The 14,269-nt window shown below is 33.3% G+C and overlaps 2 protein-coding genes across 3 annotated transcripts in view; both read left to right on the top strand.

Moving 5' to 3' along the window:
- LOC111046370 (tyrosine kinase receptor Cad96Ca) overlaps nucleotides 1-14,269 on the top strand; it is an 89,593-nt gene that overhangs the window by 53,012 nt on the left and 22,312 nt on the right.
- LOC111055821 lies at nucleotides 1,864-4,155 on the top strand. Of its 2 annotated transcripts, XM_022343118.2 has the most exons (3): nucleotides 1,864-2,993; nucleotides 3,199-3,276; nucleotides 3,672-4,155. In XM_022343118.2, exons 1-3 carry the CDS (start codon nucleotides 2,102-2,104, stop codon nucleotides 3,971-3,973), a joined length of 1,272 nt encoding a protein of 423 aa, XP_022198810.2. In that variant the 5' UTR covers nucleotides 1,864-2,101; the 3' UTR covers nucleotides 3,974-4,155. The 2 variants fall into 2 exon arrangements, with proteins under 2 accessions (XP_022198810.2, XP_022198812.2); XM_022343120.2 differs by lacking the exon at nucleotides 3,199-3,276.

The following is a 14,269-nucleotide window of genomic DNA, read 5'->3' as shown; positions in this document are numbered from 1 at the left end:
AAATTATGTCAAACTAGAACTTCTTTCTCCACTGTAGTGAAGGAGTTGGCTTAACCTTAAATTTGCACTGGTAAAAAATAAAATACTAAGAAACCATCATGTCCGTGGACATCATGTCCGTGGATTGTGCTGTCTATGGACAGTCCACGGACATGATGTGTGGTAACGGACATGACGTTTTTCTGTATTTAGGAACTGAACACTAATATAAATCAACACTGTTACCAGGACTGATTAATATTTGCTCTTGTGAATATTTTAATCATAGATCACATGTTTTCAAGAAATCTCATAGCATGGTTTATCCTCTGTAGCTATTGCTGGGCAACTGTTTACTTTGCAAAAACAACTAGGCCTATTAGGCTTATATATTATAAATTTGAAGTGAATTTTAGAAAGTCCCTTTTGCTTATTTATTGGACCAACTTGAACATAAAAAGGGTAAATTTGTGTGAATTAGAAGTGCGTGTCCCTAAATTACAAAAAATTGCCTCACACAGGCTCATATTTGCGGGGGTAGGGGGTGGAAACATCACCTGAACTACCAGTAGTTTCTGAAAAATATCTTTTTTAATAGCAGTCCAACATAAAAAAAAATTTTTTTGAACTTCTTTGTTTCATTTATCATGATCCTAGTGTTTTTCAATCTTGATATGAGTTATATTGGTAAATTAGTTAACTTTACATTCTTATAGAAGTAGGACCGCCCTTAATTACATACCAGTGAAAAATATTGTTGTTTTTTAATCTGAAAAATTTATATTTTAGGTCATGGCAAGAGTGAAAAAGAAAGTGAATACTGAAAAATATTTAGCCAAAAGAAGAGAAGCCAAGAAACTAAGTATGCAGAGAGCTAGGGAGAAGTTGAAGCAAGATCCTGAAAAACTTGAAGAAGCAAGAAAAAAAGACAGAGAGAGGAAAAAAGCCCAAAGAAAGCCAATAAATGAAATGCCAACCCGACAACAAAGAATTCTCAGAAAACAATGGAAGCAATGTTCAAAAACCTACAGAGAAAAAATAAAGCATCAGGAAAAACTTATAAATGATTTAGATGCTAATACCCCACCATCCAGTCCAGATGCTTTTGCTACTCCACCACCAGAAAAGAGAAATCAGCCATCTACTTCTAGAGTGGAAAGCGGAAAAAGAAGACAGAGAAAAAATAGGAAAATGTTGAAAAAAGAGAATAAAAAGTTACATGACGAAAATGCTACATTGAGAAGAAAGGTTGAAACTTTACGTAAAAGAATTCAGAGATCAAAAAGTCCAATTGAAGTGACACCAAGGAAAAAAGTTAAGCATATGTTAAAAGGACAAAATTGTTCAAATGAAATTAAAAAACAACTTGTTTTTGGAGAAGTGCTTAAAAATCAGATTAATGTTAACTTTAAAGAAGAAAAAAGCCTAAATAGGAAGAGATGTCTAGCCACATTTTTAAGTGGTAAAATAATCAAGAAGTATCGAATGATGTCTAAAGTTAGGGATATTATTTCTCGCAGAACCACAAACTTGAAAACTAACAATAAAAACATTCACAAACTAGTGTGTGAGAGGAAAGATGTTACATATTTTTTGTCCCAAGATGAGCACAGTAAGCAGTGTGCAGGAAAAAAGGAAACAATAACACGAAAAAAAGTAAAAATGCAGAAACGGCTATTAACAGATTCTCTGCAGAATCTTCACAAAAAGTTTACAGCCACTTACCAAAACCACAACGACATGAGCTACTCCAAGTTTTGTAAACTTAGACCGTTTTGGATTACCATCCCTGATTGTAAAAATAGAGACACTTGTTTGTGTAAACTCCATACAATATGGAACTCGTTGTTTCAAAGTTGAATAGTTCACAACTAATCACTGAGAAAAATACTAAAGATTGTTATCGAGCCTTACTTGTGATGGAGAAACCAACGAAATTTGTCTTCAAAGGAAATGTGTAATCTGTAAACTCAGAAACATTGATATAGCCTTGAATGATGACAACAAAAATGACACCATTAACTATTTTTATTGGAACACTATTGAAGTAGAAGTAGAAATTAAGGGAATCAAGAAGAAAAAGAAAAAAACTGTGAAAGAAGACAGATCTACTACAAAAGAAATGCTTGTTAGACTATTTAGAGGTTTGTTGAACAAATTTTTGATCCATGTTCTTAATATAAAACACCAGTATCGAGCCATCCGCCAAGCAAAGGAAAACTTGAAAGTAAATGAGGGTTTATTACACATGGACTACTCAGAGAATTATAATTGTAAGTATACAGAAGAGATCCAGAGTTTGCACTTTGGAGGATCAAGAAATCAAGCTACTTTGCACACTTCAATATTATACTACAAAGATAAAGTCACTGAAGATTTGAAATCTGTTTGTTTTTGCACTGTATCTGAAGAAAGGCGCCATGATGCAGTTGCTGTTTGTGGACATCTCAAACCGATTTTCAAAGAAATTAAAAACTTAATACCAAATCTTTCAAAAATGCATTTTGTAAGCGATGGCCCCTCCAGTCAATATCGTAACAGAAAAATGTTTGTTCTCATTGGTGAATATCTGACATCTCTGTTGGGTGTAAGTAGTGTCAATTGGCATTACCTAGAAGCCGGGCATGGCAAGGGAGCTGCTGATGGAGTTGGCGGTGTCCTGAAAAGAACAGCTGACAACTTAGTATCAAAAGGAGTAGATATACCTACTGTACCTGTTTTGGTACAACAGTTGAGTCTACACTGCCCTGGAGTAAAAGTGATATATGTTACTCATGAGGAGGTTTTGGAGTGCGATAATCTTCAACTTACATTACCCAAGTTTAAAGGGACCATCAAAACTCATGAAATCTGTTGGGCAGAAGCTAATAAAAACCTGATCCAAGTAAGAAGTCTTACATGTATGTTATGTGCTCCAAACCAAAAATGTAAACATTTCCATATTGGACAGATAAACTTGCAACACTCTCAAGGACAAAATACCAAAACCTCGACTGCTTCAAGTTCTACACACTGTATCCTTTTTACAGCAAAATTCTCTAGAATACTACTATTTTTTACAGAGTAGGCTTAACCAATTTACAAAAATAGTATTAAAATTTAAGACTGACATACCAAATCTACACTGTGGGTTTCTTAAACTGTATAGTTCTAAAATTGGATTGCCTAGGAACAGTTGTTAAAGATCTTACACTATTTTCCTTAACTAATGAATTTTAGGTGGTAAGACCAAAACTTCCATGGACAAACTGAAAAATAGGAACAACTCTTCATTCAAGACCTCGACTGCTACACACTGTATCCTTTATACAACAAAATTATCAATACTAATATTTTTTTACAGAGTATGCTTAACCATTGTTACAAAAATAGTATACCAGGGCTTCAAGACTGGGTTTCTTAAACTGTATAGTTATAAAATTGGATAAGTATTTTATTCTTGAAGTGTATATAACAAAAACAACCAACCTACACTTTTTTTTAAATGGTAACAGGTCATAGCACAAGATAATTTTCAAAAACACTGTGTGCACAAACTAAAAAGGTACAAACATTTGTCCAGTGTAATAGGCCTACAGGTCACAGGTAATAGGCCTAGGAACAGTTGTCAAATATCTTGCAAGCACTATAATAATAAATAAATAAATAAATAAATAGTGCAAGCACTATTTTCCTTAACTAATGAATTTTAGGTGGTGAGACTTTCAAGAACCCTGAAGATGGGGATTGGCTCCTAGTAAAATTTCCTGGGAAGCGCAGCATCAAGTACTACATTGCTATTGTGGAGCAGATCATTGAGACTGAAGGAATTTTTGTTCGGTGTGGAAGAAATATCGGTGACAATGTTTTTAAGTGGCCCGAACCTGAGGACAAATGTTTAATAGACTATGACCAAATTGAGAAAAGATTAAAGCCACCTTCATTCAACTATAAAAATGACAGACTTGTTTCATTTAAATTTGAACATAAATTTGATGACTATCTTATTTTGTAAAATTATGTTTAGTACACACACTTACGGTACATTTTGATGTTGTACCAGACACTATTCTACCTAAGATTTACCAAATAATAAACAAACTAACTCATTGTTTATTGAACAATTCTTTATTTAATCCCTTATGTTTTATCATGCACTTTGGAACAGCCCTAATGACTGTGAGCACAGCGGTCATGTCCGTGGACACAACGATCATATCCGTGGACACCACAATCATGTCGGTGGACACAACGATCATGTCCGTGGACATGTGAAAATTTGATATATAAAAAAAACATGTTTATATCAAGTAACGATCTCGGCCATTTAAACCATAAATTTGTACTTGTAAAAACTGACCAAAAACATTTTTTTCAATTTTTTTTACAAAAGTTCATACTTTTAAAATGTATGTACTGAAATTGTACGTTATTTGGAGATTGACCCTCCTAATATTCTTATCACTATAATCATGGCCATGAACTTATATTACTACCTAGGAAATTTCTCTCTTGTTTATAGTCGACTTTCAATTATTATAACTTCAAAGACATGATACAACAGTCACGAAATTCAGTCACAGTTACAGTTACAGTCACGAAATTCAGATGCGTCCACCTGATTTCTTATGTGTCTCCTGTATTAATGCTCTTATCTAATTTCAATTGTGATACATGTGCACGTCGTATGAATGTATTTCCATCCATGGAAAATAACTTTACAGATACAGGTGAAATCCATTCTTTTATTATGAATGGGCCAGACCACCTTTGTGCTAACTTTGCCGAAATTTTATCAGCAGCTCTACTAATTGGATTAGCTTTTAGGAAAACTCTATCATTAGTTTTGAAAGGGATTCTACTTCTTTGCAAGTCAAATCTTTCCTTCGCTTTACTCTGCGATTTTAAGAGGTTTTCATGAGCTTGTTTCCACAATTTTCTCGTACTTTCACTGAATTTCTGGGGCAGTATTTCATCTATTACCCATATGTTCGTGAGTGGGTGAGTTGGTTTATGCCTGAATATCAACTCATAAGGAGTATACTTACTACTTTCATGGAAGCTACAATTAAATGCTAGAGGTAACCAACTGAGTGGTACATCCCATTTTGTGTGGTCATGAGAAGAGAATGCAATAAGTGCAGATTTCAAATTCCTATGTACTCTTCAACAGCGTTGGATTGAGGGTGGTATGGAGTACACGTGACATGTAAAATGCCTCTTTGAAAACAGAACTTATTGAATATATTAGATTTGAATTGTGGTCCATTGTCTGACACTATTATTTTAGGTACACCGAAATTAGTGAAAATCCTTTGTAGTTCATTGCAAACGGTATTAGCATTGGCTTCTCTGACTGCAATCAGCCAGCAATACTTACTAAAAGCGTCGAGACAGCTAAAAATCATGCAATTACCTTTAGAAGATCTTGGGAGTTTTCCTACAAAATCTATAAATAATTTCTCCATTGGGTAAGAAGCAACACTGGAAGCCATATAGCCATAATTAGCCTTCTGTGCTGGTTTAGATAATGCACATATTTTACAGTTTTTAATAAACACTCCTACATCTTTAGATATTCCTTTCCAAGTGAAAACCTGTTTAATTTTATTCAAAGTTTTTGTATATCCTAGATGAGCGCCAAACAAAGATTCGTGGTAATACTTGCAAACCATAGGTTTTAGAACTTGGGGAAGTACTATTTTTGGTTCAGTTGAATTTCGAACATTGCATACTAGAATTCCCTTTTTTATTTGATACGGAAAGATATCATTACCAGCACTCGCTGATTGCATTATCTCCTTCACAAATTCGTCCTGCTTCTGATAGGTTGAAATATCAGTGAAACTGAGTGGGAAATCTACTAAATTTATACTACATAAATTCTGTTCTATTACTTCGGGAGGAGAGTCTTCAAACATACGGCTTAAGCAATCGGCGACCTTATTGTCAACGCCTTTCACATGCTCTGTAGTAAACTGAAAGGCAGATAACCTTAGAACCCATCTCCCTATCCTACCAAGTTGCTTTGGGTGGTTCAAGACAAATTGCAGTGCATTACAATCAGTTCTCAGAATGAATTTTGTATGTTCAAGGAAATATTTAAATTTCTCAACTCCATAAAGTGCAGCTAAAGTTTCCTTTTCATAGGTGGAATATTTTCGTTCTAACGGTGATAGGGTGCGTGATGCATAAGCGATTGGGGCAAAAGCTCCATCTTGCATCTGACCCAACACACATCCTATTGCAATTGAAGAAGCATCAGTGCTCAAAATAAACTTCTCATTGAAATCAGCCATTTTTAGGAGCGGAGGCTGTGACAGAATCTGTTTTAGTTTATCAAACGATTTTTGACATTCATCATTCCATATGAATTTCGCATTTTTCTTCCTCAATGCATTCAATGGGGCTGAAATCTGTGCTAAGTTGGGGATAAACTTAGAGAAAAACTGCACCATTCCCAAGAATCGTTCAATTCCTTTTACTTTAGTTGGAACAGGAAAATTAACAATTGGTTTTGTTCTTTCTGGGTCGATCGAAATACTATTATGAGAAACCAAATGACCTAGGAAATTGATTTTGTTAGCAGCAAAGTTACATTTCTGAGGGTTCACTGTCAGGTTTGATCGTTTTAATCTACAGAAAACTTCATCTAATAATTTCCAATGATTTTCGAGAGTGTCAGTATATATAATCAAATCATCCAAATAAAAAAATAGTCCCTTGAAACGCAAGTCACCAAACAATTTCTGCATTAAGTTGGTCAAAACAGCTGATCCACAACTGATTCCATATGGCAAACGCTTGAATTGATACAAGTTAAATGGTGTTATGAACGCTGTTAGATGCTTCGATTTTTCAGTCAAATGGATTTGGTTATAAGCGCTAGTCAAATCAATGCACGAAAACCACTTAGCATTTGAAAAATAATGAAAACATTCGTGAAGATTTCCTAATGGAGCTGACTGTAACTCTATTACCTTATTTAGGCGACGATAATCAATGCACAAACGATAAGAATTTGGAGTTGGTTTGGGCACCAATAAACAGGGTGACGAGTACTGCGATGTTGAGGGCTCAATTATATCTTCATCTAGTAGCTGTTGAATCTTTTTTCTTAGATATTCCAACTTGATTGGATTCATGGAATACGGTTGAGATCTGACAACCTTGTTGGATGTTAATTTAATATCATATTTTATTAGATCGGTTGATCCAATTTTCTCAGTCAGAACATCTGCGTGTTTACTGATCAATTTCTCTAGACTACTCCTATCAAAATAACTCAAATGCGATAAGTCCATTGGGGCCAGTCTCTCCATGATATTATGAACTTGAATTTCGGAATTGTTAGAAAAATCTTTATTGATTAAAGGAAATTGCAAGTGAGGACTGAAGTCAAAGAAAAAGTTTCTTCTTATTAAATTCACTAGGATCTGAGAGTGCTCTATGAAGTCACATCCCAAAATTATTTCAACTGGCAAGTTATCAGCAATTAAAAATCGGAATTTCCATGAGAATATTTCTATTTTAATTTTCAAAATGCACGACGTATTCATAACTAATTTAGAAGAGTTTGCAGTCGAACAAATAACTTGATCTTCAATGATCTCAATTTCTTTAAGTTTATTACTGCTAATTATTTCCTGAAGTGTGGAGGCTTTTATTATTGAAAACGCTGAACCAGAGTCAACTAGACATTGGAATGTAGTTTCACCATTATTGAAATTCGCTGGTACAAAGGGGAGAGCTTTGTTAGAATAAATCATCCCACACACTTTATTTTCAGATTTTCTTTGCAAATTTTGAATGAAACGTTTCTTAGAATTAGAAATTTTATTTTTCAATGATTTCAATTTTGATTGTTTTTCTACTTTATTTACTTTTGACACTAAGTTTTTTTTGTTGATGAGGCTAGGTTGAAGTTTAAATTCTTAGTGCAATTTCTTGCAATGTGATTGGGTCCATTGCATTTATAGCATACAAATCCCTGCCTGTATCCTCTGTTGGGATAGTTATTTATGGGTCTCTTTTCAAATTGAGGTGTATTGCTATTATCCCTATTAGTCCTATAGAAAGCATCTCTCTCGATGTCTGCAAAATGTAAATTTTGTGCCTGGATACAGATTTCATCTAATTGGGCTAGAGTTGTAGGTTGTTCATGAAAATTAACCTTGACCTTTCGTGAGGACTCAGACCACTTAATATTGTAGATACGACTTCAGCTTCTGATTTTTCCAATCTCAATAGCAAAGCACTCTCTTTTATCGACACCACGTAAGCTGATATAGGCTCAACCGGCGCTTGCAGTCGATAAAATCGATCTTTGACTATTGTTGACATAAGTCTCTGTGGTACAAAATAGTTCAGAACCTCCTGGTGGAATTTATCAAAAGAGTGACTTGAATTGATCGCCATAGTGATTTTATCGCATAGAGGCCCAACTGTGAATGGCACTAATAGTTTTAGCATCTGGCCGTCATCTATTTGAGAAAATGACTGAATTTTTAGTGCAATTGTTAAAAATGATAACAAATCATGAATGTTCAGACCATCAGTAGGTTTCAAATTTTTAGTCAAAGATTCAATGGGGTTATGCATTTTTGAATACATTGAATGTTGTACCTGATTTTGATTTTGACTCAACATTATATTATTGTCAGGGCCTGCAGCTGCATTCACCTCTCCAGTTGGCGAATTTATTATGTTCACAGAAGGTATATTCAATAGTTTACTTGTACCTGGTTGATTTGAAACTACAACATTTGATGTACTGGGAAATGAGAATGCACTAGGCGATTTCATATTAGCTGGAGAAGGAGGCCTACTCTTAATTTGTTTACTTTGCAAATCTACAGTACGAGCAATGATAGAAGGCAACATATTTATCATTTCATACAACAAGGTCATTGATTTTTCTTGTTTATCTGGTGTTATTGTTGGAAAGGCTTTCAGAGATTGCTCAATCACTGAAATGAAATGAAGAATCTTCGATTCTAATTTCACAATTTCTTTTCTAGTCAGTTCTGACATTGATTCAAGTTCTTCCAATAAATATAGAATTCGAGAGCTAATTTCTTTTATTGTGCTATGAGATCTTAACGTTTCATAGGACACTTGTCTACGTTCAGTGAGGTCAGCGATCTTTTGTCTAAACAAAGTTCTCAGATAATCAACTGTCTGACTTTGCATTTCCGATCTATCCAAACATAGGATTTCCAATTCGAACAGAAGTTCATCTTTTACTAATACATCTGGGTTAATTTTATGAGACAAAAATGAATTAATTACACGGTTACTTGTAAAAGCCGTTTTCACTATCTCCAGTGTAACCGCCATGTTATCCTATTATAATCAAATCTACTAATTATTAATACTTATTACTTCTACACAATTGAAAAGCTTGATAATTCAATATCACTAAAATTTTTCCTACTTTAGATAAATTAATGGAACCTGATAGTCTGGAAACCGCTACTCATTAAATCACTTAAAAACTTCATTAATCTAATAATATTCCATCAGAATTCAATTTTCCCATTTCAAATTTAAATTTCCAATTCCAACACAAAAATAGTACCAGAAAATTCACTAATTAACCGTACGTTCTGCTACCAATTTTATAGTGTCTTTTGAGAACCTAAATTCTCAGACAACTATAATTAAGTTTGGAAATCATGCTAGACCCCGATGGTGGAGGGGTTAGTGAAATTTCTAGTACCATTCCAGTGATGAGGAATTCGAAATAAAAATCATTTGACGATTGATTGCCTCTATATTAACTATTTAAACTCAAACAACACTTCACAATAAATACTTTCTTCAATTAAAGATTATCTTTGTCTTTAAGAGACCAAATTTAATTATTTTTACGTCTTTAAGAGACCAAAATTTAAGGGACACATTGAATTCTGGTGGGGAAAGATCAAGTACTCATCTTGTAGTTGTCGTCGCGATGTCCGGAGTCCCTGGCGGAGATGGATGAAGGGTGAAGATGATTAGTCGTCCTCCAGGAACGTTCAGGCGTCGCGGCGACAGATCCAAAAGGGAGTTAGTCTTGTTCTCTCCTCATCAGCGTTCAATGACGTACGATTCCATCCATGGTTGGAAGAAGTCGCCGGCCCTTTTACAATGGAAATTCTCAGCCCGATACAGAAACCTGATGACAAATTTACAACAGAATTAGAAACATAATAATTACCAATATCTAATAGGATTGTATTCAATTGATGATCTAGGTAGATCATCAAATAAATACAATTCACCGCTTCCTATGAGGAAATAAATAATATTATTAACATACATAAATCAAACACTTATAAATCACAATAATTGATAAAATATATTCAATGACAATAATAAAAATACTCACCCAAAAGGGGTATTGAAGATCCAACATATAGAGGGAATCAATCGTCATCCTAATTCATCCCATTAGTATATTCTATAAGGGGGACTTTACCTCTAAATATTATTCTTACATGAAATGTCCGATTTACTTGGACAATCAATTATTAAATTCTCCTGGGGAGAATGAGAATGTACCCCCAAACGAAAACATATTACTGTAAATTGTAAGAAATCTCAAGAAACAGTTTACACTCTGACAGCTGGGATTAGAATGATTGCTCTCCTAGTTTTCAGAGGCTTCCAGACTGATCAGTTTTGCCATCATCATTTAAAATATTTACCCGATCGCCTGTGAATTTCTCTTCGCCCACTCTCTTTCTCCTCAGTAAATAAGGAAGGTGATACGTTCAAGCAAGAAGGAAACTAGGAGAGAAAAGTTATTTCCCTTTTGCAAGTTTAGAACTATGGGATTGATTCAGCATACTTCTGGCGTCTCAATCTGTCGTGAGAATAGATAATTCCAAGTGGGATCGTGGGAACCAAGGATTTAATAAGATTCTGATCATAATTATAACGGTTTTAGAAATGCTGGCTAAGTTGCCAATGAACAAGAATAAATTTACTATCTTCATGGGAACTGAAAACTACTTACTTAATATAGAATAAATTCCATTTAATAACTCAAAATTTTGGTACACCAATTATAAAATGATTGGAAAGTACTTTCAAGTAATTTGTAAATCATTCTCATGCAGTCATCAATTTCCAAACGATTGGAGAGGAGAGAATTTCCAATCACTTTAATAATTTTCAATGTTCATTAAATCATTTCCAAACATATTGGTCCACAATATCCTTCTACATTATTATGGAGATATACTTCACACTTCATGATCTGTTGAGGATACTCGAAAGTTTCGAAGTTTTTCAATTTTCACTATAAGTATAGATTACTCATTAAAATCATTGGAAATTATTTTCAAGCAATTCCAAATCATTCCATTCAAATGATTCCGAATGATTGTAAATGGATTTCAATCAGAAATGAGAAAAAAATTCAATGACTTGAAATTATTGTGAATGATTTTAAAGTAATTATAATTGCCTCTTCCAAATAACTTCAAAGTACTTTAAATCAGTTGACTCCAATCATTCTAAATTATTCGTAAATCAGTTCCAATCATTGGTCTCCAAGTGATTGAAAAGTACTTCAAAGTACTTCATTCAAATCATTTTAAGTAATTTATAAATAATTTTCAATCATTGGTCTTCAAATGATTGAAAAGTACTTTAAAGTACTTTACTAAATCATTTAAGGTAATTTATAAATCATTTTCAATCATTGGTCTTCAATGACATTTCATGAAGAATTAAAAGTAATTTGAAAGTACTTTTAAATGATTTAACTTGCCCTAAAAAGAGGTGACAAATTTTAAATCACTGGCAATTAGTTTCAAGCACTTTCAAATCATTTCCTTGCTGCTTGGGTACGTATACATTTTATACACAAACTCATTCTATGAATTTTCATTTTAAAGTGAATTTGTTTCATAAATCGAACCTTTATATATCTACACATCCACATTTACTACTGTGAATATGAATTTGAAGTACCGTACTGATGAATGTTTGTAAATTGAATTTGAATTGGTAATTTTACAATAACATTATAATGACATTGTTCCACATTGACTACCACTTTAGTCTAGATTCATCAGTCACTCACATTTTCGACATCCAATTAGCAAGCGATAACTCAAGATCATTTGTATTTCATTAATCGAATAGCTCAAACATCAATTAGAGTATGATGGTCAGAAATCAAAAATATGATATTCTCCAATGACGAACATTAATCATCGAGCATTGAATCAATCCGGAACATTAAATAATGGATCATTGTGATTACATTTTGGTTGCCGTGGAAAAAATTGTAATGTGAAATTTTCAGTTCAATATTATCATCAAAATTTTTATAGTTTTTGCTTTTTAAATGTGATTTTGTGTTTGAAAATAGTTTTCTTGATTTCAAGATTTATAAAATAGGAACTCAGGAAGTGAAAGTGCAAATTTTTTAGTGAGAAAAATGAAGAACCCAAGACATAACCTATAAACTTGAGTGTTGATAGGAAATGACGTTGGGTAATACGGCAAGGCAGAACATCCGAAAGGATCTCTCTGCCGATAAAAGCCATAAGAGTAAATAAATTGTGATTACAGATAGGAATGCAATGAAATTGACTATTGGATGTTCATTGTATCAATTGCTTTGGAAAACTTAATTATTGTATTGATAATTAAGCTTATTTTATCAGTTACCCGTTAACTACTATTTTCAAAATTATGTTCACTTCGACGCCAAATTTATTTTGTGTGCTAGTTTAGTGAAATTGATTTTCAATTAGACTATGATCAAGTCCATATATTATACTCATTACCAATCGAACTATACAACCGATGTCTAGTTTAATCCAGGATTGAATCAAGATTATAGTCAAATTCAATACTCTGTACACTGTGTGTTTCATCCAGAGTCTAAACACCAGCCGATCCAATCTTCTTGGTACGCATAGGGCCTCAATTTACATAGTTCATGATATTTACTACATCATCATAAAATCATTCCACTTTCATGTGCTACTTTATTAAAATTAATAAAAACAATTTGAAAACATGAAGTACCCTTTTCATCCAAAACATTGTTGAGAATCATGAATGTACCCTTTTTATTCAAAACATTGTTGAAAATCATGAATGTACCCTTTTTATTCAAAACATTGTTGAAAATCATGAAGTACCCTTTTTATTCAAAACATTGTTGAGAATCATGAATGTACCCTTTTTATTCAAAACATTGTTGAAAATCATGAATGTACCCTTTTTATTCAAAACATTGTTGAAATGTTTTAACTAAAAATAGGGTACTTCATGTTTTTTTTATTGTTTTTTTTTATCAATTTTACTACATAATATTATAAATTTAGAACAGGGTAAATGAAAAATCGAATCTTTAATTGGTATTATATTCATTCAACAATACAGTGATGTGTAATAATTGTGTAGGGTTGAAGTATTTCTAGGTGCTATTTTACTATATCACCCAGTGAACTCGCTGAGTTCTCTTTTTCGGTTCTCCAAACTAAAGGTGTTGCAACCCATTAATGATACCTTATAAATGAATGAACGCCCTGTATGACTTATAAGCTCGTGATCGTTCTGCTCATACAGCCTGCAAGCAATGTTTGAAGAGAATAGAGGAAAGTGCTAGTGGCAGAGCCATCGGAGTATTAATCTTTTTGTGATATTATTGATTATTATTATGACAGTACTTTCAATTTACAAATTGCATCTTCATTTTGTTTGTGGTAGCTATCAATTCTTGGAATGCGCTTTTGTTGATAATTCTACAGAAAGTTCACCTGAGTTAGATGCCCCTCCGTTCCTCACTCTCTCCGCCTGTCATCACATGCACTCTGGCAACTAATTGATTGTTGAAAGGTCGTGACGTAAAATTCATTTGTTGATTGGATTGACAAGCAAGTGTGAATCATGTATTGAATTGAAGAAAAAACCTAATAATGACAAGAGTCAATTGCATATAATGTCAAATGGATGAATAGCAGGATTTTTAGACACTCCACCTCAAGTTCTGTAATGGGAAAAAATGAACCTCACCTGAGTTATTGAACATATCAGTTATTACCTAAGTCATTGACAGTATTTCCTTTCTTTCCTAGAGCGTGAACCTTACATTAATATAATGTTTCGTAAATATTAAATGTAATTAATGCAATTTAATATTCCGAAAATATGAATTTATCATGAAGATAATTATTGGATTATTGTTCAAAAGCTTTGGTACTAAAAGAATGCTTAATCCAGCAGTTGGATTGATACTTGGAATTGATTTCTTCCAAATTACACAAAGACTTTCGCGGATTGATGGAATATTTTGTTGGCT

This window comes from Nilaparvata lugens, chromosome 2 (genome assembly GCF_014356525.2).
Source record: "Nilaparvata lugens isolate BPH chromosome 2, ASM1435652v1, whole genome shotgun sequence".
Taxonomy (NCBI): domain Eukaryota; kingdom Metazoa; phylum Arthropoda; class Insecta; order Hemiptera; family Delphacidae; genus Nilaparvata; species Nilaparvata lugens.
Note: the sequence above shows the minus strand (reverse complement) of the source record. Positions and strands in the feature narration are given on the sequence as shown.

Coding starts and splice junctions, on each gene's coding strand:
- LOC111055821 (XM_022343118.2), top strand. CDS start 2,102: ATGCTTGTTAGACTATTTAGAGGTTTGTTGAACAAATTTTTGATCCAT. Junction 2,994..3,198: donor TGCTTCAAGTTCTACACACT/GTATCCTTTTTA, acceptor AATGAATTTTAG/GTGGTAAGACCAAAACTTCC. Junction 3,277..3,671: donor GACCTCGACTGCTACACACT/GTATCCTTTATA, acceptor AATGAATTTTAG/GTGGTGAGACTTTCAAGAAC.